The following is a 27,027-nucleotide window of genomic DNA, read 5'->3' on the forward strand; positions in this document are numbered from 1 at the left end:
ATGAGCAAGGAAATAAAGCGTGTGTGGTACAGTCTGGAATGGGAGATTGTAATTGGAGAGCTAAAACGGATAAATAATCACTTAAGTTTTAAGTGGTAAGTTTTTTTTGTCTTGAACTTATGATGATTTAGTCTGATTTGATGTAAACTGAAACTATTTAATCCTTAAAAATGCATAAAGCAATGGTATACATGACAACCAGTAACTTTGAAAAGAGTCTGACAGATTTTCCCCAATAATCTAATGGTAAACGCATGGACTGGAAATGCAGAGATCACTGGCTAAGTCTTCAGGTGGTAAGCTCAGTAGCTCTTTGTTCAAATCCCCAGATGGTAAGCATCACACTTTTACTTTAACAAACTTCAAAGTGTATTAGGATGGTTACATACTGTTGCTGTCATAACATTTTCAGTAAAACGAGAAAGTACTCTTTATATTCAAATACTTCAGTACATGTGTATGTAGTTGTAAGTGAATAAGGGAAGAAATGTAAGAGAAATCGACTATTGTATTATATTGTACTTTCAGCAAGCTATAGCTCATGCATTGGTCAATGGATGATCATTAACAAGTAGTACCTGTGATTTCATTGGTCATTGGGTCATTAATTAGCAGGTAGTAGCTGTGATTTCATTGGTCATTTTGGTGCTTCGCATCCAGTAGGACCTGTGACGTCATTGGTCAGTGGGTGGTTAATTTACATATATTACTTGTAATTCCATTGTATAGGGTGATTTACAGTGGTGAAAGCTAGGGTTATTACTTTACATCTAGCCAGTACCGGCAATCTCATTGGCTAGTGGCTCGCAATTTACATGTAGTACCGGCATTCTCATTGGTTCATTGATCAGTGGCAAATGGCATTATGAATATGTTGTTTAAATAGATTACCAGAGGTTTTTTCATTTGTTGTTTCAGGTTATAATTTGATTTTGCATAAACTGACTGACCTTTGTGGATGTTATCTTGGCATTTGACCGTTAAAGATGGACAGAAATCATCAAAGGTATGATATGTAGGAGTTCCTGTCTTGATTGCTGCTATAGTAGGGCTTCTGATCATTATCTTTCAGAAAAACTTCTTTGGAAAATAACCAGCCTTTAGCCTGACACAGAATTAAATGAAGTCATACTGGTCCTTTGGCCAGAAAAAATTTTGTTTGCTTTGTTGTTTTTTGTTTTTTTCTCCTTTTTGTTGTTGTTGTTTTTTTTTCTTTCTTTTCAAAGATGGTATAACTAGCTGTAGGTAGCTGATAACTGCCTTTGAAGTAATAAACCCACTGTTGATTTTTGTTGATATTTTATAAGCTTAGGACATTATAATGAAATGGCTTAATTCCCTGTCTCAATCATAATGTAGAAACACTTTGGTTTTATGCCATTTCTGACTTTAATGCTTGTCTTTGTTACGGACAAACCGTTAAATTAGCCAAAAAACTTTCTGACACCTTTATGGTGATAATAGCTGTGCCAGTGCTTCTTTGACAATTATGGCTGTCTGATACATATCATGGATGTCAAAATACTGATACCAGTACTCTGTGATTTATTTTGGAAATTAATTTTCTGTTTTACCAAACACTGCATTATGTCAAGCATGTGTTGCCTTTCTATGATCTGCACAATGCTGAAAGATGAACAAAATTAGTTCAGCTGCATCACTTGTTTTAATGGAAGATTGCGTAAAATCAGCCTTACCCTCCAAATTAACCAATCAGAACGATCATTGCTTCCAAGACTCCATGCCCATGCTGAGGACCCCCTCATACATACCATATAAGAGCTATGTTCCTTTGTCGGAAACTTAAAGGGTATTTACAGTGTGAAAATTATCGTTTCAGATGTCCTTTGGAACGAAGATCTAATTGTCAGGGTAATTATATGTTCTTAAATTTATTTGATGCTGAAAAGTATACTGTTTTTTATGGTTTTCAAATACATAAGGTTTATGCTAATTTTTATGGTCTAACAAGCTACAGCCTAGTCATTTAGAGGCATTTTCCAGTTAATCACTACAGGACACTTGATGTGACGGTTCAAATCCAGCCTTGGATGCGAAATTTGTATATTCCCCGCTGTCGCTGTTTGTGGGGCCTTGGGGGCGAGAAGCAACCCACGTTTCTCTAGTGCATGCTATGCAGTGTAACATTTGTTGAAGACCTCTTACTTTGCACCTATATTCTGCACGCATACATACCTGTACGTCACATGTGGGAATGTTCTCTGGTAACTTGCCAAAGGCTGGTGGTTTACTCCACCCATAAAGCTGAATCCCATTGTATAACTGGAAAATTCTTGATTATGGTTTTTAACAACAATGAAATAAATAAATTTAGCACAAAATTTGTTTCTATACTTCTTCTGATGAAAGATATGACGAAGAAATACACCCAAGTTTACCTGTGTCTTTTCACGCTTTTTCCATGTTAGGCAACACCAATTTTTTTTTTCATTTGTTTAAAAAAAAAATAATTCTGCCTGTAAAATTGAAGTTGGTATGGCCTTGCTTCTGTGCTTCTGAAAGTAAAGTTAACATGATGATATAAACTGTTGACTGCATAATGGTTGTATTGCCTGATTGTATAGCTACAAGATCTCTTGTTAAATTGTGCAAAACAATTTCTCAGGCATTGCATCATAGCTGGTTTCATATGTGACAAGGGAGGTAATTCTGTGGATGCTAGCTGCATGTTGGCATTCCGAATAGCCTCAGGGTAACCTGGCAAATTCAATTCATTCAGTGACATTTTGAAGATGGTACGTGAATAAGTCAGCAAATTGCTTATATGCAAGAAAGCTTCTTAGTTTTTTGCAGGTATGATTTGCTTCTCGGTTGTGCAATCTTTATCATGCAATAAGCACAGTGAGATTGGCCAGCATCTAAAGTTTTTTTGATGAGGGTAAGATGGCTGACCCTCCTATAACAATGGGTCCAGTACTGGTTTTTCTTATTTTTGATTGTTTATCAGTGTTGATTTCTTTAAAATTCCTGTTCCATTAGATATAATAAAAAGAATATTGCCTACCAACTTTTTTTGGTCATGGATTTCCCCTGGGCTTCCCTCGATTTCCTCCTACCATATGTCTGAGTATGGTGTAAAGCACAAATCAGATGTACAAATTGTACACCTGTATGCAATTTGCAGCTTATATTTGGCCAGAAACAAACTGCACAAATGCGAACTGTCTATATCTTGCTCAAATGAAAAATTTGTATGCTTGGGGTCTTACGTCATATGTAACAAAGAGTTTTTGTATGTATGTTTGTATGCTTGGGGTCTTACGTCATACGTAACAAAGAGTTTTTGTATGTATGTTTGTATGCTTGGGGTCTTGCGTCATACGTAACAAAGAGTTTTTGTATGAATGTTTATATGCTTGGGGTCTTGCATCATACGTAACAAAGAGTTTTTGTATGTATGTTTGTATGCTTGGGGTCTTACGTCATGCATAGCAAAGAGTTTTTGTACGTATGTTTGTATGCTTGGGGTCTTTCGTCATGCGTAGCAAAGAGTTTTTGTACGTATGTTTGTATGCTTGGGGTCTTACGTCATGCGTAGCAAAGAGTTTTTGTATGTATGTTTGTATGCTTGGGGTCTTACGTCACACGTAGCAAAGAGTTTTTGTATGTATGTTTGTATGCTTGGGGTCTTACGTCACACGTAGCAAAGAGTTTTTGTATGTATGTTTGTATGCTTGGGGTCTTACGTCATACGTAACGAAAAGTTTTTGTATGTATGTTTGTATGCTTGGGGTTTTACGTCAATTCATACATAACAAAGAGTTTTTTTAAACAAGTGAAATAGTTTAGTTCACCTTTAAACCTGCTGACATGAAGCCACAGCCAATCCAGCTTTACTAGAATGAGTGAATGAGTGAGTGAGTGCTTAGGGTTTAACGTCGTATTTAAAAAATTTTCATTCATTTGACGACGAAGGAATCCTTAGAGTGCATGTAATGTGCCTCCTTGTTGCAGGACGTATTTCCACCGCTCTTTTATCTGGTGCTCCTCACTGAGATGCCTTACCGAAGGCAAGTAAGCCGCCCGGCCGAGCCATTATACTGATACGGGTCAACCAGTCATTGCACTATTCCCTTCATGCTGAATACCAAGCGAGGAAGTTACAACTTCCTCATTTTATAGTCTTTTATAGGCGTGACTCCAAGCTTTATTAGCTTAGTCTGTAGCTTGATTAGAAGACTCATCCTCATTGATCAAGGCTAGAGCTGTTCAGCTGTGGTGGTTTAAACCTCTAAGTCACAAACGTCCCTGTTTTGTTCATCAGTACAGTTAAAATGAAAGATACATGAAATGTTTGGTTGCTATTTCGTTAAATAATCAGTTTGTGGCCCAACATATTAAAAAAAAAGCTTTCTAGCTTTCTTTCTGGGCTATAAAAAAGGTTTCAAATAACAGTTTTTCTAAGGCCCTAGTAGACATGGGGAAATCGAGTAGCCTGTTGTGCTGATGTCAGTGTAGCCAGGGCTTCGAGTGACCAAGGCAGAATCACTGAACGCCGTGTTGGACGATTTCCACGTTATACTTGACTGTAGAATTATTCAAAAAAAAAATAACACTGAGTTGTTGAACCATAACTAACACTGCTTAATGCTTTTTGCACGTTATTACTAAAGTTATGTTATGCATGTAATTTCTGTCCATTTTTTTTTTTTAATGCATAGAATGGGTTCTAGTTTTTAGGTGGTTTAACTTTTTCAAATGAGCAGAACACTGATCTTGGTAGCCATTAATAAAATGATTTCATTTATCAGGTAAATGAATACAATATGTTTGAAATTGAATGCCAACATTGAAATGTTCTTTTTGAGCTACAGAGAAGGATACCAACTTTGGTATTTTCTTTTTATTCATTTTTTTTTGGGAATTTTTAACTGCCACATGGTTGGTAGGGTTAAGTCGTCAAGCCCTGCACTGCTGACAAAGCGCTATTAGGAAAAGTAAAATATGCCTCAAAAATAAACACTTCTGCCTCATTTTATTGAAATATCTTTAAACTACTCTTCATTTTGTAGTGCTTTTTGTTGTTTACATTGAGAAATGTCTATATGTATATATATATCTCTTTCAGAATGTCGTTCCAAAGTCATCATTTTTCGAAATCTTATGCAAATATGGCGGGAGTTTTTGGAGGCCTTTGACAATATTGTGTATCAGACGATCATACTCGTATTTACATCCCAGGTATGTCACTGATATCTGCGCATTAAAATACATGAAATCATTGTGGATCTCCAAAACTTCTGAGCCGAATTTAGGGAAACTTTATGCAAGGATGCACGAATTCAGGGAGTTCACCTGTGGTCAGAACAGGTGACTTTTGACATACTTTTTCATATTGAAATTTAGTATATTTATCCGGGAAACATTATATCTTCAAAACCATTGATACATATGAAGTCAAAATTCAAACACTGATTTACTGGTGCATGGTGGGTGTACCTTATATCCAATTCAGTAGGGACGTTTCGTGATCGTCGACCTGTATCATGTGACTTCTTAAAAATGTTACACATCCTGCAATAGTCACCTAACATTTTTGGCAGGTCACATGACACAGTAGGACTTTTTACTTCTAGCGATAAGAGTTTGAATTCAAAATTCCCCTATAGTTATCATGTGGCTCAAATCTTGGCTATAATCTGATAATTATATTATTTTAGACCATGATATATTTTTCTCATTATTTCTGAGTATATGCACTTGAAAAGCCATTAAAACTTATATGAATCGTAAGGTTTTTTTTATCATCCCACCATCGCACACGGACCCTCGGCCAACCATTGGCCCATATTATCAAATGTTTTAACACTAAATACAGATGGATTTCCTGTAAAATGTCATGACTTTTTTGAACACCATGATGGCTCACAGTATATTCACTTGCACACAGATTTCACTCAAATTTCGAGTGTTAATAGCTTATTGGTTAGGACCCCTGATATTTTGGTCCGCCACCCGTATACACAGAGGACAGAGGATTCAGGTTTATGTTTTTCCATTTAATCTCCTTTAATTGTAATCTCAATTTCAAAATTCTCACTCCTATCATTTATTAATTTAATCAACACAAAAACATGTTTATTATAAGTTAGTGCAACTCCCAAATATTTACCTTTTGTAAAATATAAGCTTCTTCTGTGTAAATGTTCCCGTTCAAAATTGGTAATAAAAGTTCCAAAAATTCATTGAGCAATTCACATATTAACTTTAGAATCATTTTAACAATTTAAATAGTACAGGTTTGAGTCTGGCGTTTACGGCTTGAAACTTGATCGGGCAAATAATACAAAGCCTACAGTGTACATCTGATGTCGTTACATCCAATTCGCAAGTGCATGAATGTCGTAAAATGATACGCTGATCATGGCGCCACCATGTATGGACTGTGGGCTGACCGTACGCCGATGGTATCCAGGGGGTGATGGCATGTTTGATCAGGGTCGGCATATAGTGGGTGTATGATACGCGGGCCATCCGGCCACAGTGGGCGTAGAATTGATGGTAAGGATCCAGCTGTATATTGTTAATGTTTTGTGCCTGACGATAAAACTTCTTGAAAACAAAAACCCCACAAGACAAAGTATCCTAATTCCTCAACTTTTTTGCATATGACAAAGCAACAATTCATACACAATTTATACACAATTCATACACAATTTATACACAATTCATACACAATTCATACACAATTTATACACAATTCATACACAATTTATACACAATTCATACACAATTTATACACAATTCATACACAATTCATACACAATTCATACACAATTTTTGGGCCTCAAAATAAGTATAATATTATCAATCTAGACAAGATCTCTCCTTCAGAATATGCTTGAAAAAACACAATGTAAACATGCGAAAAGGTTGAAGAATTACAGTAAATTTAGTTACAGATTTGCTTGGAGCTTTCAAATGACAGTGACTTTGTCTCCTTGGTTATGTTCACTTTAATTATATTTTTCCGTATTTTTTATAAACTTTGAAAATATTTTTGTTCTTAGTGCCTGTATCATTGTCTCTATGTCTGATTATTAGGAAACTATTAATATTGGACAAGGTTTGGAGTATATTGTCCTGCACCAGAATCAACACATTTTGTGGTATGATGGAAGATCGATGCTGGTGACAGTAGCCAGAGATTGTGTCACTGGAAGACGTTTCGCCCTTTATCCAGTATGTGAATTATTCCGTACTTAGAATAACTGTGTTGTTTATAGACGCTTTATACAGTTAACACAAGCAACAATTGAAATTTTTCCGCAGTTTTAATTAGGCTTTCAAGCTGAAAGTTGGAACGCCTGTAAGTATTGCCGGGATAATTTTTTATTTTCGTAACAGGCAAACTTAGATTTTGCATATATGTAATTAAAGCACAATAATTAACATAACTAGGATTTCAACTGTTGATGCCGTGTGTGCATATTAATTACCGGTTCCACAAATATAAAAATTCATAATTTTCTGATATGTATTGGAAATACAGTTCAGCTACCTTTGAGATCAGTTGGCCAGTAATCCCAGTTCATCATCCAAATTAACTGGACATGTTCACAAGCCTGGAACTTTGTCATGTCACCTACACTGTCCTCGAAGTCTTGAAGGTGTAAGAAACCAAAACACGTTTCCCTTGTCTTGTAATAATTCTGAATTCATATCACCTTAATTAGGCATGTGGGAATAATAAAAACCATAACTGAAAATCAAGACAAGATGACCTCTTCGGTGGCATTATGGTTATAGAGCACCTGCCTTGGAGTCGGAAGACCCAGGATCAAACCTGGGACGGATCATACCAAAGACTTTTAACAATGGTACTTGTTGCTGCCTCAACTGGCGCTCAGTACTGAGAGGTTAAAGCAAGGAAACATGACTGGTTGGCCCAGTGTCGGTATAATGTGACCGACACTGGGCCGAATTTTGTAGCGGAATTTTCGAATCACTCGTTTTTATGCTCCTTCCGAAATTGAGATATTTTTTTTCTCAGTACTTGCTGAAAGCTCCCTCTGTTCATTAGGAAAACAAAACTTCATGTTTATCAAGATGTCTTGCAAATTGTCAGCACCCTTTTTGATTTATTTATTTATTTGATTGGTGTTTTATGCCGTACTCAAGAATATTTCACTTATATGACAGCGGCCAGCATTATGGTGGGAGGAAACTGGGCAAAGCCCAGAGGGAAACCAACGCCCATCCACAGGTTTCTGGAAGACCTTCATTCCAAACATTCCACCAAGTTTATCTTTTTCTGGGCGAGGCCGAATTTGGCCGACTCTTGTGGCAGCTGGTGAAGTTTGGTTTGCAGTGGATTTACTAGATGTATTTGTGTTAGTTGTGACTTTATGGTCTGTATTATTCATGACTAACTCGGTGATATGAAGTCAGAATTACTGTAGGATTAAAGGGAACATGTTTTTGCGACCTACAGCATGGACATGTTCAGGACAGTGGACATTTTGTGACGTAGTCAAATCATTTTAGCATCATTTTGATAATAATTGTATGCTTAAATTCTACTGAAAAAAAAAGCATTAGTTGTTGAAAAGGTTGAAGATTTACAGTAAGTTTAAAGTTATGTAATGGTACAAAAAGCAAAATAACATGAGGCGAATGTTTTGACATAAACATAACTCTTGAGAAAAGCATTGACCACTTTCGAAAGAAGTTTCCATTGTGAAATTCTAAATGAGCATATTTTACAATAAAATTTTTAAATTTTATTTCAAAATTCACGGCTTATACTCTTGTATTTATTTATTTGATTTGTGTTTTATGCCCTACTCAAGAATATTTCACTTATACGACGGCAGCCATCATTATGGTGAGAGGTAGCCAGACAGAGCCCGGGGAAACCCACAACTATCCGCATGTTGCTGGCAGACTTTGCCATATACTCTTGTATGTTAGAAATACATGTATGTTAAGGTAAATGTTGAGCATAAAACTAAATATAAAGAAATATTGAATGTCTTCATAGATTTATTTATTTGATTCTTTTATGGCGTCTTTTTACGCCATACTCAAGAATATTTCACCTATACAATGGCGGCCACCATTGTTAGAGGTGGGAGGAAATAGGCCATATCCCAGGGGAAACCCACGACCATCTGCAGGTTGCTGACAGACCTTCCCATGTATGGCCGGAGAAGAAGCCAGCATGAGCTGGACTTTAACTCACAGCGACAGGCTCCTGGGTCATTGCGCCATGCCGGCATGCTAACTGTCTTTGCCACAGGGACCCTTGCATGTTTTTAGCTCAAGTTTCTTGAGTGAATTTCATCTAGACATATCTTTCCAGCTGCTTAAGTGCTTGTTCCAGCTGATTAAGTGCTTGTTCCAGATGCTTAAGTGCTTGTTCCAGATGCTTAAGTGCTCATTCCAGCTTTCTCTTTTCCCTGAACCCACTATATTGCTGGGTGTTGTTGTATAAGTGAAATATTCTTGAGTATGGCGTAAAACACCAATTTATCAAATAATTTATCGACCCATGAAACATAGGCTAAATTGGAAAGACTTTTCCGCATAAACAAAATATCTCCATCCTCCTAAAAATACTGGATCTTATCAAACAAGACACGCTGAAAAAGGCTGTCACATTTATTTTTCATAGGGAAAGAGGGGTGGGGGGCCTCTATTTGTTACGGGGAGGGCCCCAAGGGGAGGGTGTGCCAGAACCTATAGTGTGTATACTACTAACACCACTTTATCAAATAAATAGATAAATTTTACCTGAACCCCTTATCGAGAAAGTTCAAAAATTTGATTCCTAGAACTGTACTGAAGTCAAGAGCATGGCCTTTTTTGTTGCATAATCAAGAATTGCCAATTGTTGGTTGTAGAGCTCAGTTTTGAAGGTATGTTTTCAATGTAACTTTTATGCCATCTCTGAAACTTGTTGTTATCAGGTGTCCGTCCTTGAGCTAATCCTAAGATGGTTACCGGAGTTACGGATTTCAGCGTATTATACTCCGAATCCAAAGGTCTATGGCATCATGTTTAAGAGACCAGCAGAGGTTTTCCTTGTGCTTAGACTCCCAGGTAAGCGCATCTCAAGTTCATTGCACGGTATTTATTTTCATTTTGATAGTAACTCATTTGATTATTTGATGGTCCTTTAGCGCCATACTCAAGAAGTTTTCACTCAAATGGTGATGATCAGTTTTATGGGAGGAAGAAGCCAGATTAGGGTGCCAAGAGTAAACAACCAACATTAGGAACTTGAGAGAAAGAAGCCAGATTAGGGTGCCAAGAGTAAACAACCAACATTAGGAACTTGAGAGGAGGACGCCAGATTGGAGTGCCAAGAGTAAACAACCAACATTAGGAACTTGAGAGGAGGACGCCAGATTGGAGTGCCAAGAGTAAACAACCAACATTAGGAACTTGAGAGGAGGACGCCAGATTGGAGTGCCAAGAGGAACTTAAAACTGATGAACTTTCTGTGATGTTGTTTTTGACGTTTAGATTTAGTCTTCTATGAGCATTTAAATCTGCCCTAAATGGTTCATTAACTGCTTTAAATAATTTATCATCAAGGCCTCATAAAAATAGATGGGAGATGGAGATTCTTTTCCATGCAAAGGTGGGAAATTTAAACTGTGTCTGGTGTACTATTCAGTTCACATTGTGCTCACTGGAAGTTGACAGTATATAGGCCCTACTAGCCATCTGGCTGAAATATGCAAATAAGGCAGTCCAGCACGTAGTAGTAATTTTTCCAGGCATTCATTTAATTTGAGTCTGTCCAAGTGCCTGTCAGTAACTCGTTTTATTTCTGGACAATAACTTTCTAAATAAATATTGTATTTCGATAAAAGTTTGTGTGCTTGATCATTGTGTTGATAATTATTTCCCTCATTCTGATTGGCCATCATTTCCTGTGCAGTAACACTTCTAAATACTGTACACTTTTGAGAAAATTTTGCGTTCAGAGATCATTTATTTCTTGCATGTATTAAAGCTCAGTTCAAGTTTGTAAACCAGTGAGCCAGTTTCAGGCGTAAGTTTACGTATAAAAGGATTTCCTTGATTCTGAATGGTCATTGGTCTCCATAGAATCACTACTTCAGATGTTGTTCATTTTGATAAAATTTGCTGTGCAGATTATTATCTTAGGGCTGTCAGATCTAACTGAAAATCAGCTTTGATCCAACTTTGATTTTGTGTGTTTAGCGAGGGATGTAAATTTTTCAGAATTTGTATGTTTGCAAAAGTGGCCGCAGTGTTTCATAAGCTCATTTTGAAGATGAATGCTTCTGTGATACTGTTGTTCCAGAAACCAGCAGTTTATCATGAAAAGAATATTACCTCTCTTTAGCGCATCTTACATATCATTGAAAATATCATTGCAGTCAAAAGGGTTACAAAAAAATGGTAGTGAAGTCGAATTCTGTACAGAGGGCATGGGTAGAACATTGACATGACTGACATGACAGAATACCCCTAATAAGCCTTCAAATCATAATTTGGCTTGCTCTGATTCAACACATAATCAGAGGTGATTTGAAATGTGGCCAGCAGTCATGTGTGATGGCACAAGGCATCCGAATAGAAGATGGAACATGGGGGATTGTTCTGCACAAGATGGCAGAATAGAAAATGGAACATGGGGGGTTGTTCTACACAAGATGGCAAAATAGAAGATGGAACATGGGGGATTGTTCTACACAAGATGGCAAAATAGAAGATGGAACATGGGGGATTGTTCTGTGCAAGATGGCAGAATAGAAGGTGGAACATGGGGGATTGTTCTGCGCAAGATGGCAGAATAGAAGATGGAACATGGGGGGTTGTTCTGCGCAAGATGGCAGAATAGAAGGTGGAACATGGGGAATTGTTCTGCGCAAGATGGCAAAATAGAAGATGGAACATAGGGGATTGTTCTGCACAAGATGGCAGAATAGAAGATGGAACATGGGGGGTTGTTCTGCACAAGATTGCAGAATAGAAAGTGGAACATGGGGGGTTGTTCTACACAAGATGGCAGAATAGAAGGTGGAACATGGGGAATTGTTCTGCGCAAGATGGCAAAATAGAAGATGGAACATAGGGGATTGTTCTGCACAAGATGGCAGAATAAAAGATGGAACATGGGGGGTTGTTCTGTACAAGATTGCAGAATAGAAGATGGAACATGGGGGTCGTTCTGCACAAGATGGCAGAATAGAAGATGGAACATGGGGGATTGTTCTGTGCAAGATGGCAGAATAGAAGGTGGAACATGGGGGATTGTTCTGTACAAGATGGCAGAATAGAAAATGGAACATGGGGGGTTGTTCTACACAAGATGGCAGAATAGAAGGTGGAACATGGGGAATTGTTGTGCGCAAGATGGCAAAATAGAAGATGGAACATGGGGGATTGTTCTGCACAAGATGGCAGAATAGAAGATGGAACATGGGGGTTGTTCTGCACAAGATTGCAGAATAGAAGATGGAACATGGGGGGTCATTCTGCACAAGATGGCAGAATAGAAGATGGAACATGGGGGATTGTTCTGTGCAAGATGGCAGAATAGAAGGTGGAACATGGGGGATTGTTCTGCGCAAGATGGCAAAATAGAAGATGGAACATGGGGGGTTGTTCTGCACAAGATGGCAGAATAGAAGATGGAACATGGGGGATTGTTCTGCACAAGATGGCAGAATAGAAAATGGAACATGGGGGGTTGTTCTACACAAGATGGCAGAATAGAAGATGGAACATGGGGGATTGTTCTGTGCAAGATGGCAGAATAGAAGATGGAACATGGGGGATTGTTCTGCGCAAGATGGCAGAATAGAAGATGGAACATGGGGGGTCATTCTGCACAAGATGGCAGAATAGAAGATGGAACATGGGGGATTGTTCTGCGCAAGATGGCAGAATAGAAGATGGAACATGGGGGGTCATTCTGCACAAGATGGCAGAATAGAAGATGGAACATGGGGGATTGTTCTGCACAAGATGGCAGAATAGAAGATGGAACATGGGGGGTTGTTCTGCACAAGATGATAGAATAGAAGATGGAACATGGGGAGTTGTTCTGCAAAAGGCGACAGAATAGAAGATGGAACATGGGGATTGTTCATTCCTAAGTGCTTTCTTTCATAAATGTAGCTTGTATAACATGCTATGATCTTGTCAGCACAGCACCGCCAATTAACTCTTAAGCCAGAGAATGAGTTTGCAAGTCTGAACCCCAGGGCCCAGTTTCACAAGGCAGTTTACGACATTTTTTTAATCGTACATTTGTCCTACGATATTTTGTATGTCACTGTTAACGTATCATTGTCCCATGTGTGCGATATCATACAAGTACCAGCTTTTTGTGAAAGTGGCCCCAGAGCTTCATCAAAAATACCAGCATGTCACATGTTAAAGACCTAAAATTTCACCTATGACTAGGTTGCACATTTTACAGGATTCATTGATCTTACGTGTTTTTCCCTACTGGAAACTTTCTGCACCAGGATTCAGATGACGTACATGTTTAACGAGGAAACAGATGAGTTTTCAGGTTATAGAGATAACTCTCATCTGATTAATCTAAATTGATAACATGGCAGCACATTTGATTTTCTCAGTGTGTAATTTTGCTTACTTTGCTTACTCTGTGATATCTCAGTTATACAACATCACAGACAAAAAGTTGTCCTTTTTAAACTTTGCTGTGGGACATCGCTGCATAATATACCTGTAGTATGATATGTTTTTTTTTTCTTTTACACTTTCCCACCTTTCAAGGTATCAATATGGTTATTACATGCACATGTCACAGTAAGTCTTAATGGCTTCCTGTTTTGATTTTTTTGTTTTTGTGAAAGGCGAGGGCTGTGATTTCATGTAAGTACATGTACTGATGGTTTTATGTGGTTTTTTCATTATTAGCGATCGTGGACTCCATGTATATGATTTCTTTCATTTACATGTGCTATACTCACACCTCATTCCCTGTGACAATTAAATGGTTGCAGTCTTTCTAGTTTGTACTCACTTATCTTGGTGAATGTTCCTTGTTGATTTTGTTCTTTTCTCATTCTATTACCATATGTATCATGACTACGTCAATGACCACTGAGGTGCATATCCTTCTCTAACCCTTTTTTGTTTAGACGATGGAAATTTTGACTTTAGTCACACTATGATATTCTAGAAAAAAATAGCTCCTTTGATGTATACAGGTAAGCTAGCTTGTAGGAAATTAGGCTCTTATAAGTAATAGCCTGCGCTATTCCTAGCTATAGTCCATTTCTTTAAGCAACTCGCCTGTAGTTACGTAACAGCTTAAGCTCTACGCATGCATGTGTTTGAAGTTCATTTTCCAGCAACTGAAGTCTTGATATATTTCATCTCAGTACCTTCACTTGCCTCCAGATTGTCCATAAGTTTATATACAGTCCTTCAACCTTCCAGAAAACCTTCAAACCTTTTTCAAAATGCAATCTGTACACCTTTACCCAACACGACATCAAAGATTAAATCTTCATGCACCATACTTAAGAACTATAGCCGCTTTCTTTATCCCCCATCAGACAAAATGCTCCTCTTTTCTTTGGACGAGAACCGTCACATGGGGTACTGATATATTCTAGAATCCTGCAGACTACGTCAAATGTGTCTGCTGAGTAGGTTATCTCCCTTTGTTGGGTTGTGCAAACACTGGGCTTACTCACTCATTCGATAGAATCACTAGAAGTCCCACCAGTACCGGTCAGCATCCACATTGTCTACACCGTGAATAAATCTTGCACTCAGCAAATTTGCCATATTGATCAACAAAATTGTGGATTGATTTTGACAATTCATTGAGACGAAGTTTAGTTCTGATGATGTGATTAATGTAAAATACTGCAGTTGTATTATCAGATAGAACTTAATTCATGTTTGCATGTTTGCCCGAATAGATAAGTTTGATAAGTGCTTGTAGACTGAGAAAAATAGCCAAAAGTTCCAGATAATTAATGTGTTCTAAAATTTCATGTTGGGACCATCGCCCACTTGTTGTGCCACCAGGCCCTTTGGCACCCCATCCCAGTCGACTGGCATCAGTGTGGACAGTTACTTCCACTTGTAGAAACCTAATAGGAGAACCATTTTTACGCCTGATATTGTTAGTCCTGATATTGTTAGTCCTCCAAACATTGCCTTTTTGAGATGCCGAAGAAAGGGTCACTTTAATATCATAATTCAGACTTCCACCTAATGCCAGAATCTTATCCTGTTCAAAGGCCCTATAGTGAAGCCCCCCGAGTCATACAGCATGACTAACTTGAAACGCACATGGCTGTGAGTCTAGCTATCTGTCATCTGGTGGGTGTAAGAGTGTCTAAGATCGCACATAGCCTGCTTTTCTTCTGGATGCTAACAGTATGGATTTTGTACTCAAGGAAGTTCCAGGCCAACTCTCTTTATTATCGTACAGGTTTTGTGCATTAAAAGACAAAAACCAAAAGATCTACTTTCTGCATCCACTGCATCGCCACCTATTTGTCCCTACTCGCTTTAGAATAGATTTATTACTGCCATGAAGGCTTCCACGGTATGTTCTCGTTGGCCGTGGGGCTGCCATGTTGAGCCGTTACATGTAGACCTACGCACATGTACTGCTTCACAGTGGAGCAGTATTTATTTATTTATTTATTTGATTGCTGTTTTATGCCGTACTCAAGAATATTTCACTTATACGACGGTGGCCAGCATTATGGTGGGAGGAAACTGGGCAGAGCCCTGGGAAAACCCATGACCATCCGCAGGTTGCTGACCTTCCCACTTACAGCCGGAGAGGAAGCCAGCATGAGCTGGACTTCAACTCACAGCTTCACAGTGGAGCAGTAGGAAGATGTAACGGAGAGATATGTGCAAGATTGGCGGGGGAGAGAGGTTGCTGTCAATCATTAGGTCACACGAAATAAGCATTATAAGCAATAATATAAGCAATAAGTCCCATTCTGGGACATGGAATTTTCAACACTGCCCTGCTTGTATTTCAGTTGGGACCTTGGTGGCTGCTAAAGCGGTCAACAGTGTTCTCCCTGTGTGGTTTTGCATGAAGGCCTCTGACCAAATTCCACTAATATCCTGTTTCCTTAGCCTTCACATGTTGAAAGGAAGTTTTGAATGCAATTGACCCACCTTAATTTATTGATTACGCATGTTAAAGAGAGAGTGGTGATATATATTTTGGTGGGTTAGACAACATCAGAGCTAAAAAGGGCATATACTGCTAATAGGTCAAACAGTTACAGTTAGCCAGCCACTTGCCAATTGCAATGGTCAGTGGTTGCATTTGATTCCCCACCAGTTTCCTTGAGATCCGTAAAACTGGTCTCTGGTATCTTATTAGTAGCCTAAAGAAGTATAGTGTATGGGGTAACAGGTACTGGTACTAAATAAAAAAAAAACCAAAAATAGGTCAAGATGGGTGTTGGGTATGTCATTTCCTGAACAGATTTTTGAATACTTATGTGTGCCCTGTGATTGGTTAATATTTGTAAACTCACCAATCGTGTTGTTCCCTGTGTTTGCATTGGTATAAAATGTGTTTAAGTGGCTGTGGCAAATAACCTAAAATATCACCCAATTGACAAAATTGCATATCTTGTCTGATTCTGGCAATTTTGCTGATCATGCACAGAAAGGTGACAGTTTTTTGTTTGGAATGTTTGGAATGTCCAGTATCTATTGCCTTTTCCTTTAAAATGTTTTCGGGGCCTCTGTGGCTCAATTGGTTAGAGCGATAGCGCAGCTTAATGACCCAGGAGCCTTTCACAAATGCTGTCTCTGTGAATAAGTCCAGCTCATGCTGGCTTCCTCTTTGGCCGTAAGTGGGAAAGTCTGTCAGCAACCTGCGGAGGGTCGTGGGTTTCCCCCGGGCTCTGCCGGGTTTCCTCCTACCATAATGCTGGCCACCATCATATAAGTGAAATATTCTTGAGTACAGCGTAAAACGCCAATCAAATAAATAAATGATAGATTTAAGATATTTTCATCTGCATTAATTTATATTTGAATCAATGAATTACCTTCCAGAAGAAGATAAAGAATCCCTGAGAATGTTCCTGACACGTTACCTGTGTGATGATCAGGATATGGACATCGTTAAGGAGCTGACAGAGCACCTTTTTGCTGAAATTATGCAGCATCACAGCCAAGGCGTTGCGGATCTTGGCATTACACGTAAGTTTATAAACGTATTAGGGGCCTGTGTGGCCAAGGTGGTTAGCTTGCCAGCACAGCATAATGACCAAGGAACCTTTCATCAATGCGGTTGCTGTGAGTTCAAGTCCAGCTCATGCTGGCCTCCTCTCCGGCCATACGTGGGAAGGTCTGTCATCAACCTGCGGATGGTCGTGGGTTTCCCCCGGTCTCTGCCCGGTTTCCGCCCACCATTATGCTGGCCGCCGTCGTATAACTGAAATATTCTTGAGTACGGCGTAAAACACCAATCAAAAAAAAAAAAAAAAATCATTTGAATATTTGTAGTTTTTCAAGTGCACAAATCATAAATCAGCTTTCCACTCGTGCTTCTATAAACTGTACCTTCATTGTTTATATACTGGTATAACAATGTTGTGGTTGCTGCCTCTATAAACTGTACCTTCATTGTTTATGTACTGGTCTAACAATGTTGTGGTTGCCTCATAAGAGACCAAATAGATGAATGAAAACAAATATTTCCATGTTACAAGAAAAATTTCCAATAAATGTTTCTTAGTTCTTTATTTTATTATTATTATTATTTGTTTCAGAGGATACTGTGTATGTCAACCCTCACAGTTTCAACATCGTGGAAATCGGAAATTTAAGTAATGCAGTGTTTCGATGGATGGATGAAAGACGGTTTACTGAAGCAAAGGTCAGAGATGTGAGGAAGGCCCAAGAAATACTGCTGTTTTATTTGAACCGGGTAGGTGTAAGTTTGTAATGACTTTTCAGCTTGTCTATGCAGAGTACAGAAGGAATTTACTGTATGAGGAGGGCTGCAGTCAGCACAGTTAATGACATTAGGGGCATTTTTGCTGCTATAATTCTTCCCTATACTTGTTAAACCTTTTCGAATGTTTGCAAGGTTGATATACAGACATATTCTGAAGGCATTGTTCTGTGTAAACTGACAAAATTACACTATTTGTGAAGCCCTGAAATTGACCAATCCAACCAGTGTAGTTTTGCTCCAATATCGGTTTAAAAATCTGTGTAAATTGGACTGAAAGTTGTTCATTTATATGCGAAACGGTTGAGTTAGGTATACTGATTTTTAATTTTGTCTTTTATAAAGAAACAATTTGTAATATTCAGAGATGGAAATGTTCAGAGTTTATTACGCATCAAAGAGTTGATAAGCTGGAACCATAACTAAACATTGAATATTCAGTATCCTGGTATGTCTATATGTAGGTAAAAGGTAAACTTTAAGAATGACATTTCAAAAAGTACTGGATGTATAATTAGTTTAAGCTCAAGTTTAGCATTCATGTAAATTTAGCACCATAACACAATGCACTCTTTAGTTGGTCTATAAATGCAAAAAGTTCTTCGAGGCCTTAAAGGTTAATACAGCATATAACTCAGTATTATGGAAGCCAAATAACTCTGATCGGTACATAGTTTATTTATTTTTATTTATTTGATTTGTGTTTTACGCTGAACTCAAGAATATTTCACTTATACGCCGGCGGCCATTATTATGGTGGAAGGAAACTGGGCAGACCATCGGCAGGTGGCTGACAGATCTCCCCACATACTAGTAGTAGCTTGATCTGCTCCATTTTATTAGTGGCCCTGTTACATTGGGGGTTGACATTGGGCACCTCACCCAATATGTGGGACTAATTACAGACTCCATATATTTTCTTATCAGACAAAATACTCTGCTTTTTATTGGACATTGACGGTAACGTTGAGTACAGATATGTTCTCAAATCCTGCAGACGAAATCAAATGTGTCCACTGAGTAGGTTATCTCCCTTTGTTGGGCTGTGAACGCAATGGTCACATAGCTCCTACACAAGGGTCTTCTGCACTAAATTGATGGGTCTTTGTAGGATAAATCAGTTACTGACGCCTCGCTCAATATGAGGATGACTGACACCTAGCTAATAATATCGTGTCACTGGATAACTCTGCAACAAATTTATCCTGCAAAAGACAGAGTAATTCAGCGCAGAAAGCAGATACACAGGCAGGTCCATTCAGCGTCATCATTGTTTTCTCAGCTGAACAAAGGGAGATAACCTAGTCAATGGACGCATTTGGCATCGGGTGCAAGATATATACAAGAGTACAAATGTCCCTCCCTTTAGTGTTTGCTTTTCAGCGAAAATGAGCAGTTTGTCTGATGCGGGATAATAGTTGGCTGCGATATCCTCTTTTGCTGTTCTTTTATTGCATGCATCAACAGCCTTTATTAGGCAAAGTTTGCACGATCAAGTATGCTTTGTTTTCTTATTCATTTCAGCTCCCTTTCTGTCCCTTGTATTTTGCCCTGCAAGCACCAGTTTCCATCTGTAATAATATTAGAATTCGGGGAACAAGAATCACCCAGGTTTCGTGTGACCATGCAGGTAAGGGCATCATTGAAAATATGTTCGGTGAGGTAATACATCCCCACTTCCATGAAAGGGGCCATATATTGTAAAGTTTTTGTATTGCTTTTGATGGAATTTCTTTTTTCTTTTTTTTTTTTTTTTTGTCTCTCAAGGCTAATTTACTTAAAATCCTTATCCTTTTCCTATACAAGGATAAAGAGAAAAGATTTCCCTATAACGATCCTATTTTTTGATAGGGTTGGGTTAATCACCCCTAACAAAGAATTTTTTTAAGGATAGCCTTGGTGTGAAAGAACAGTGTGTTACAGGGATTTTGGACTGAAGCATGAAATTGTAATCCAAATGCATCAAATCTATACAATTTTGACGGCTGATTCTTTACTGTGGTAATACTATTTAAACCAAGTTATAACATCCAGCTTCAAATGTTTATAGAAGATGAAAGGTTTGAACTTCAGTCTAACTTTCAGAAACGGGCTTTTTTTGTCACTTAGCACACATAGACCACGAGACTAATTGCTTACATTCAGAATGCATACACATACAGATCTGTATTTTTACTGGTAGTGAATCATAACTCCCCTACCATCGAAAAAACATTACAATTATTTTCCTGGATAGATATTAGTTTAGTGAGTTTTCATTGTAGGTAACTCTAGGTAAGTCCAAATTGTAAAACATAGGCCCTGGACACACCTTAATAACCTTAACATTCAGCTTCAAAAGATCTCAAGAGAGGAAAAAAAACGTAATGAGATGTTACTTCTGGTGATAAAATTATATTTTCCCAGTTGGCTATCATCCTACCTTCCAGATACCTCTCAAAGCAACTTTCTAAAATCACTAGAACTCACAGAATCTCGAAAAATGAGCAACTTAGTCATGGACGAAATTTTAGGTCATTTAGAGCACTTTTAACTTAAATTTGTAACTGGTTTAGTTGATAGCTGACTTGTGATAATGATGCAGTTAGATAAATGACCAACCAGAATAATTAATGAAAACATTCTCATTACAGGCTATTGAAAACTGGTGCATATTAACATGTAGGCATTTGACTTAAAGGCTAACAAAAGTCTGAAATTTACATGTTAGATGAAAGGACATCTAACTGTAATTGTCAGGAGAATATGCGTGTGTTTATTTATTTATTTTTTTTCTGGGGTGGGGTGAGGGGGTCCACTGGAGACAAATACTTTCATGTCATTAGTTTCTGGGGTGGCCTGTTTGGACGCAATGGGTATCAGTAACCTCACATGTATGTTGTTTGCTGGAAAGAGTTTGCTTTAAGGCCCATTCAGCAAATGCATCTAATGGCAAAAATGTAGCAGTCGTTTTGGTAAGCAGTAAGAAACTAAAATGTGGTCAGAAAATGTCATGAATTTTAAGCAAGTACTGCACATGAGCTAAAATTTTGCCCAAAGGAAGTGCATTTTTTGTTGAAAAATAAATTGACTCTGAAAACTTAACTTTTTACATTTTGATATCACTCTAACTTCTAAGCAAACCTCAGAACACCTTTTTAAGACCGGTATAACTCAGGAGTCCAGAAAAATGGGCGGCTTAGCCATGTATTAAATTTTCAGTCATTTACACTAAATCAAACAATTTTGCTGGACAAAGTTTCATGACCTTACATCTGACACACATGCTTCATGTTGGTGTTTTTTAAATGAAGCTTTAACAGTTTTCATCTGTGTTGTTGCAGATCAGCCAGGCTTTATAAACTTGCATGCTCATGCATGGTATCCAAGAGGATTACTTAATGGAGCACATCAGCTGTACAGGACACAGGCTAACCAGGTTGCTGTGGAAAGAGTTGCACAGCTTCAATCAAGGGTATGTATGTTTTGTAACCCTGAAAAACCCTGGGGGTGGTAGATTGAAGGACAGTCCGGGATAAATCCTGGGTTGGGTCACGCCTAAGACCTTAAAAGTGGAAGTTGTAGCTTCCTCGCTTTGTGTTCAGCATTCAGGGGATACTTAACTGACTGGCAAACCTGTATCAGTACAATGGCTTGGGTGGGGTTGGGAAGCTTGCCTTCGCTAAGTCGTCTCAGTGAAGTATCTCTAGATGAAAGAGCAATGGAAATCTGTCCTGCAACAAGGAGGGACATTACACGTACATGAACTCTAACGACCTCTTTGTCATCATATGACTCACTCGCTCACGAAAATCCTGATCTTTAAGAGGGAATATTTTGATTCTCACTTCTTTATTTGGGGCGTTAATTTTTGACAATGAGCTTTTGATGATCCACATGTGTAGACATTCGTTGAAGACCACTTGCCTTCCACCAATATGTGCGAGTATCTGTGCATCACATGGGGAAAAGGTTGTCAGTAACTTGCCAGAGGTTAGTGGTTTATGTCATGAAATATGTGAAATGAAAAACTCTTGAGTTTGACTTTAAACAACAATGAAGTAAACTAAATATGGTTCAAGCTGCTGTTGGAGGACATTATCATGTATCGAGTTACGCAAATACGTTTTGTTTATTATTAAACATTTTTGTTTGTCTGTTTAGGCAAACACGAACGAAGAAGAAGAACCTGTGAACGTGTTGCAACGTAAGTGTCGCTCCTGTTTGCATTCAATGTTTGTACACAGTTAAAAGCAAAGAAAACTAAATTAAAGTACATACCACACGAAAGACCATAAATCCCTGTCTAGGAAAATAGTTTTATTTATATTTTTAAACTTTTTCCAACCGAGAAAAATGTTTTGAAAATGTTGAATTCTACAGCGGTCTGTTGAAGCCCAGTGGGCATCAATGGCGCCAGAGCCATATTTTTGGGTCGAATAGTTTGTTTCAAGGTCCATTCAGACATGTGGATTTATAGTATATTTAGAAAGGTTAAAATCTAACAGTCTAGGCAAAAATCTTCTGGTCCCAATATGGTCAGAAAAGCTGGACCACCATGGAATCCAAAGTTTCGAATGCATTTTTGGTAGGTTGAAAAAATATCTAGAAAAAGAAATACTGAAGTACTTTCCTGGAACGTGTTTACAGTTTATATGACACATACTTCATGTTAGTGTTCATGTTAGTGTTCTTTGCTTTTCAAGATGCAGCTTGATTCATTCACATGTTGTATGAGTGATCTGTGTTATGTTATGGTGACTGTCTGTCTGTCTGTTTGTAAACCACAGTTACGGCAGGATCCCAGTAAGAATGGGAGACATGGGGTACAAAAATAACCAGTTCATAGGGCTCACAAACTAGTGTGAGATTTTCCTCAGATTTGATTGTGGAAATTTCTTGATAATCGTCTCTGAAACAAAACTTTCAGTTTTTGCTGCCATGGTTAATTTTTACAGGAAAATTTAAAGGTGGTGAAAACATAAAAATAAATTCAAATGAAAGAGTGCCAAAAGTTAGTCGTAAATGTGGTCTTCAGTATTTTTTCATGATTTTTTCTTCAGAAAGAAAGACTTGAAAATAATTTTTGTATGGTGTGACCACCTCTTGGCCAATAATTGTGTTTGTGTAATAATGTTATAAATGAGGATGAAACTCATAACACATATTCAGTGAAAGTCCATTTTCAATAGAATTTGGTCTTTTCAACTAACAAATGTGTTCAAAATGCATTTGTTTACATTCAAATAAAATGCATCACATCCTTATTTAGAACATTATGCAAAGACGATATATACCTAACATTTTTTTATTTTGTTTATGTGATTGATGTTTTACACTGTACTCAAGAATATTTCACTTATACGACGGCGGCCAGCATTATGGTGGGAGGAAACTGGAAAGAAGCTGGGGGATACCCACGACCACCCGCAGGTTGCTGACACACCTACGGCCGGAGAGAAAGCCAGCATAAGCTGGACTTGAACTCACAGCGACCGCATTGGTGAGAGGCTCCTGGGTCATTACGCTTCGTATACCTAATAGCATTATCGTTAGTAGGACTAACACTTTGTGACCAAATCGCCAGCAATATAGCAATACATGCCTGACTCTGAGGTCACTGGTTCAAAACCTGCAGTGGTCTCAGCCAATTTTCAGCATTAGAATTCTGTGCTATATTCACAAAGTGTAATTCCCAATAATGATAATGCTGTTACTTCCTAAATGACATCTATACCAGTACGATATTTACCTGTTTATATATTTTTTGTTTACTTCATTTTATGCTCTATTGTTGGGATGGGGGGGGGGGCAGTTTTGTTTTGTGGGGTTTTTTTGTCTTTTTCTTTTAAGGTGTGTAAGGGAGGAATATTTGGCTTCTCATGCACCTCCTGTCACAGAAGTGACATTGATTATTCATTGATTCATATTTGCCCTTAACTACTGACATTGTTTTCATGTTGTGGACAGCAGCACCTCCTGTTTCTATGCCACCGCCTGAAGACATGCACAGCGTGAACCAAGTTCCTCCTCCCTTGCAAAAGACAAACTCCAAAAGCCTAACAGTGCAAGTGGGCATTGCTGAGACTGAGGAGTTCTCTTCCCTGTTAGAAAGTACAGAGCAGTGGTCCAGTGAGGAGGAAGAGAATTCTACAGACGATGAAGAGCTGATGACTGATGGGGCTATTTCCATTGACCAGGGCCAGTTGAGTCAGGAGTCAGTGCCCATAGCTACTGGCATCTCAACTCAGGTAGCGTATATAAAATGCATGGACATAATAGCCTATTAAACCTTCACTTCCACCGTTACACATTGCATTTTTTAAATTTTTGTTAAAGATTTTTTTTTTTGTTTTTGTTTTTTTGTTTTTTGGATTGGTGTTCACTTAAGGAGGAACATATGAAGCAACTTTTCACGTATTGTGCTGTTTTACCAGTCATGTGAATTAGGGGCCATTTTGACTATTAGTGATAAGCTGAAAAAGTCTTCTCCAAAATGGCTAAACCTTTGAAGATGAACTTTTCGTTTACAGTTTTGTCCTACCCATTTGTCCTTTGTGTGAAAACTTTCTGCTGATAGCCCAGGACAAAAAGTCTAGTAGTGTGGACCCGAGCAATGCTGTTGGATAACATCTTTATTTAAATTTGTTTTAGTGGAAGGATTTTGATGATATACCTCTATATAAAAAAAAAACCCTAAACCTTCTTTTTCATCTTAGTTAATTGTTTGATTTAAAAATGAAAGAACAAATAAACGTTTCTAAGGTAAGATCATTTTTTAAAATTATTAAAAATGTAGGATTATTTTCTAAATATTATGCTTTATCATCTTTTGAAGGACGCTGATTCAGGTGTGAGGACATGGGAATTGTCAACAGATATGGCCGACTATGTGGATGAATATCTGGCTCCTGACTGATAACGTAAGATAAAGCTTTGTCTTTGATATAAGGACAAAAGATGCACGCATTTACAACAGTAATCTACCACTTGGGATACACAATTAAGTATGCTTCACAATATATGTCCAACGAGGCCTGGCTTCCTCTCCGGCCGTACGTGGGAAGATCTGTCAGCAACATGCAGATGGTCGTGGGTTTCCCCCGGGTTCTGCCCGGTTTCCACCCACCATAATGCTGACCGCCGTCGTATGAGTGAAATATTCTTGAGTACGGCGTAAAACACCAATCAAATCAAGTCAAATCCAACAACACCATCCAGCGGCTGGAGACATGCGCTTAACCACAAAATATGCCTGGAAGGTTTTTACATGAACATTCTCTGCTAAATTTTCACCAGGTATCTTTGATCTTAGATGTTGTGGTATGAAGGGAGTATAAACACAGTTGAAGGTTAAACATGTAATAAAGTTTTTCCTAACTGGACATTCACTGTCATGTGGATTGAATGACCATGCATTTACCCTAATTCCTTGACCTTTTTGAATGTGAAAGAACCACTTTCGGTCCAGTTTATGTGCATTTTTTTAATTGATTTTGGAGACAAAACTACATTGGTTGGATTGACCATTATCAGGGCTTCATAAAAACGTATAATTTTGTCAGTCAATACAGTGTACACTTTTTATAAATAGTGCCTTCAGAATATGCTTGAATAAACACCTTGCAAACATGCAAAAAGGTTGAAGAATTACAGTACCACAGATTCCATGGATGGCAGTATTTGAGGTTTATAAACATGCATTCCAGTTGTACTAAATTAATTCATATCTCACCTGTTGCTGATTACCCTTATTCTTCTAATTTTTGGGACATCTCGTCTGCTCTCTTTAGCCAGTAAACACAATTGTAACAGGAATACTTCTTTTTACTTTTTTTCTCACATTTCTGGAATGAAACAATATATCTTTACTTTTCCGAAAGAAAAAAAAATGGGCAAGAACTGTAATTTTTTGCTTTAGGTAATACCTAGCTGCCTAGCAGTACTTTGATTGTGAAATAAGTCACCACAACTGGTAAAAGAATAGATCAGAATCATGGTCTGAATATACATAGTTTTTTTTTTTATTTTCAGTTAAATGTATATAATGTTGCTTACAGATATAATTTGTCACTGTTGTGAATCTTCATGTATATACTGCATACTTTAATAGGCGAGGTTAGTACATTGTTTTGTATTTTCTGTTTCAGGTTCAGTATGTCATGGATTACATCAGAGTCTAACAAACAAGAAAAATAAAAAAATAAAAAAAAGGAAAAAAAAAAAAAAAAAGAATAGCCAAAAAACTGTAGACTGTAGATTTGGAGCCTGACTCTGAGGATGCTGGTTCAAAACCCGCAGCGGTGTCAACCATTTTTCAGACAGATAAGACAGATATACATGTCTTAATAGGAATTACACTTCCTGAATATAGCACAGATTCTAGTGCATAAAAATTGAAAAATGAGTGGTCTAGACAGTCGACATGTATTGCTAGCGATTTGGCGATCCTGACTCTGAGGATGCTGGTTCAAAACCCGCAGTGGTGTCAACCATTTTTCAGCACATTTCAGCAAGAAGTGTAATCCATATGAACGATAATACTGTTATGAAGAAAACATGTCTGACCTTCATGTATTTTTACACGGCTTACAAAGTGAAGCCAGTGTAAATGTGGTCTTCAGTATTTTTTCATGATTTTTTCTTCAGAAAGAAAGACTTGAAAATAATTTTTGTATGGTGTGACCACCTCTTGGCCAATAATTGTGTTTGTGTAATAATGTTATAAATGAGGATGAAACTCATAACACATATTCAGTGAAAGTCCATTTTCAATAGAATTTGGTCTTTTCAACTAACAAATGTGTTCAAAATGCATTTGTTTACATTCAAATAAAATGCATCACATCCTTATTTAGAACATTATGCAAAGACGATATATACCTAACATTTTTTTATTTTGTTTATGTGATTGATGTTTTACACTGTACTCAAGAATATTTCACTTATACGACGGCGGCCAGCATTATGGTGGGAGGAAACTGGAAAGAAGCTGGGGGATACCCACGACCACCCGCAGGTTGCTGACACACCTACGGCCGGAGAGAAAGCCAGCATAAGCTGGACTTGAACTCACAGCGACCGCATTGGTGAGAGGCTCCTGGGTC

General features: G+C 38.0%; 1 protein-coding gene across 2 annotated transcripts; it reads left to right on the forward strand.

Annotated features, from left to right (window-relative positions):
• The first annotated feature begins 2,761 nt into the window (after nt 1-2,761).
• On the forward strand, nt 2,762-26,136 carry LOC135480638 (uncharacterized). 2 transcript variants are annotated; one of them, XM_064760531.1, is made up of 12 exons: nt 2,762-2,899; nt 5,090-5,202; nt 7,066-7,203; nt 9,933-10,065; nt 17,038-17,184; nt 17,757-17,914; nt 19,466-19,571; nt 21,265-21,395; nt 22,085-22,127; nt 23,891-24,171; nt 24,759-24,843; nt 26,071-26,136. In XM_064760531.1, the coding sequence occupies exons 2-11, from the start codon at nt 5,125-5,127 to the stop codon at nt 24,837-24,839; spliced, it is 1,296 nt and encodes a 431-aa protein (XP_064616601.1). In that variant the 5' UTR covers nt 2,762-2,899; nt 5,090-5,124; the 3' UTR covers nt 24,840-24,843; nt 26,071-26,136. The 2 variants fall into 2 exon arrangements, with proteins under 2 accessions (XP_064616601.1, XP_064616602.1); XM_064760532.1 differs by lacking the exon at nt 2,762-2,899 and adding an exon at nt 6,261-6,522 and having other exon boundaries at nt 5,092-5,202.
• Nucleotides 26,137-27,027: the final 891 nt, after the last annotated feature.

Source organism: Liolophura sinensis, chromosome 13 (genome assembly GCF_032854445.1).
Source record: "Liolophura sinensis isolate JHLJ2023 chromosome 13, CUHK_Ljap_v2, whole genome shotgun sequence".
Taxonomy (NCBI): Eukaryota; Metazoa; Mollusca; class Polyplacophora; order Chitonida; family Chitonidae; genus Liolophura; species Liolophura sinensis.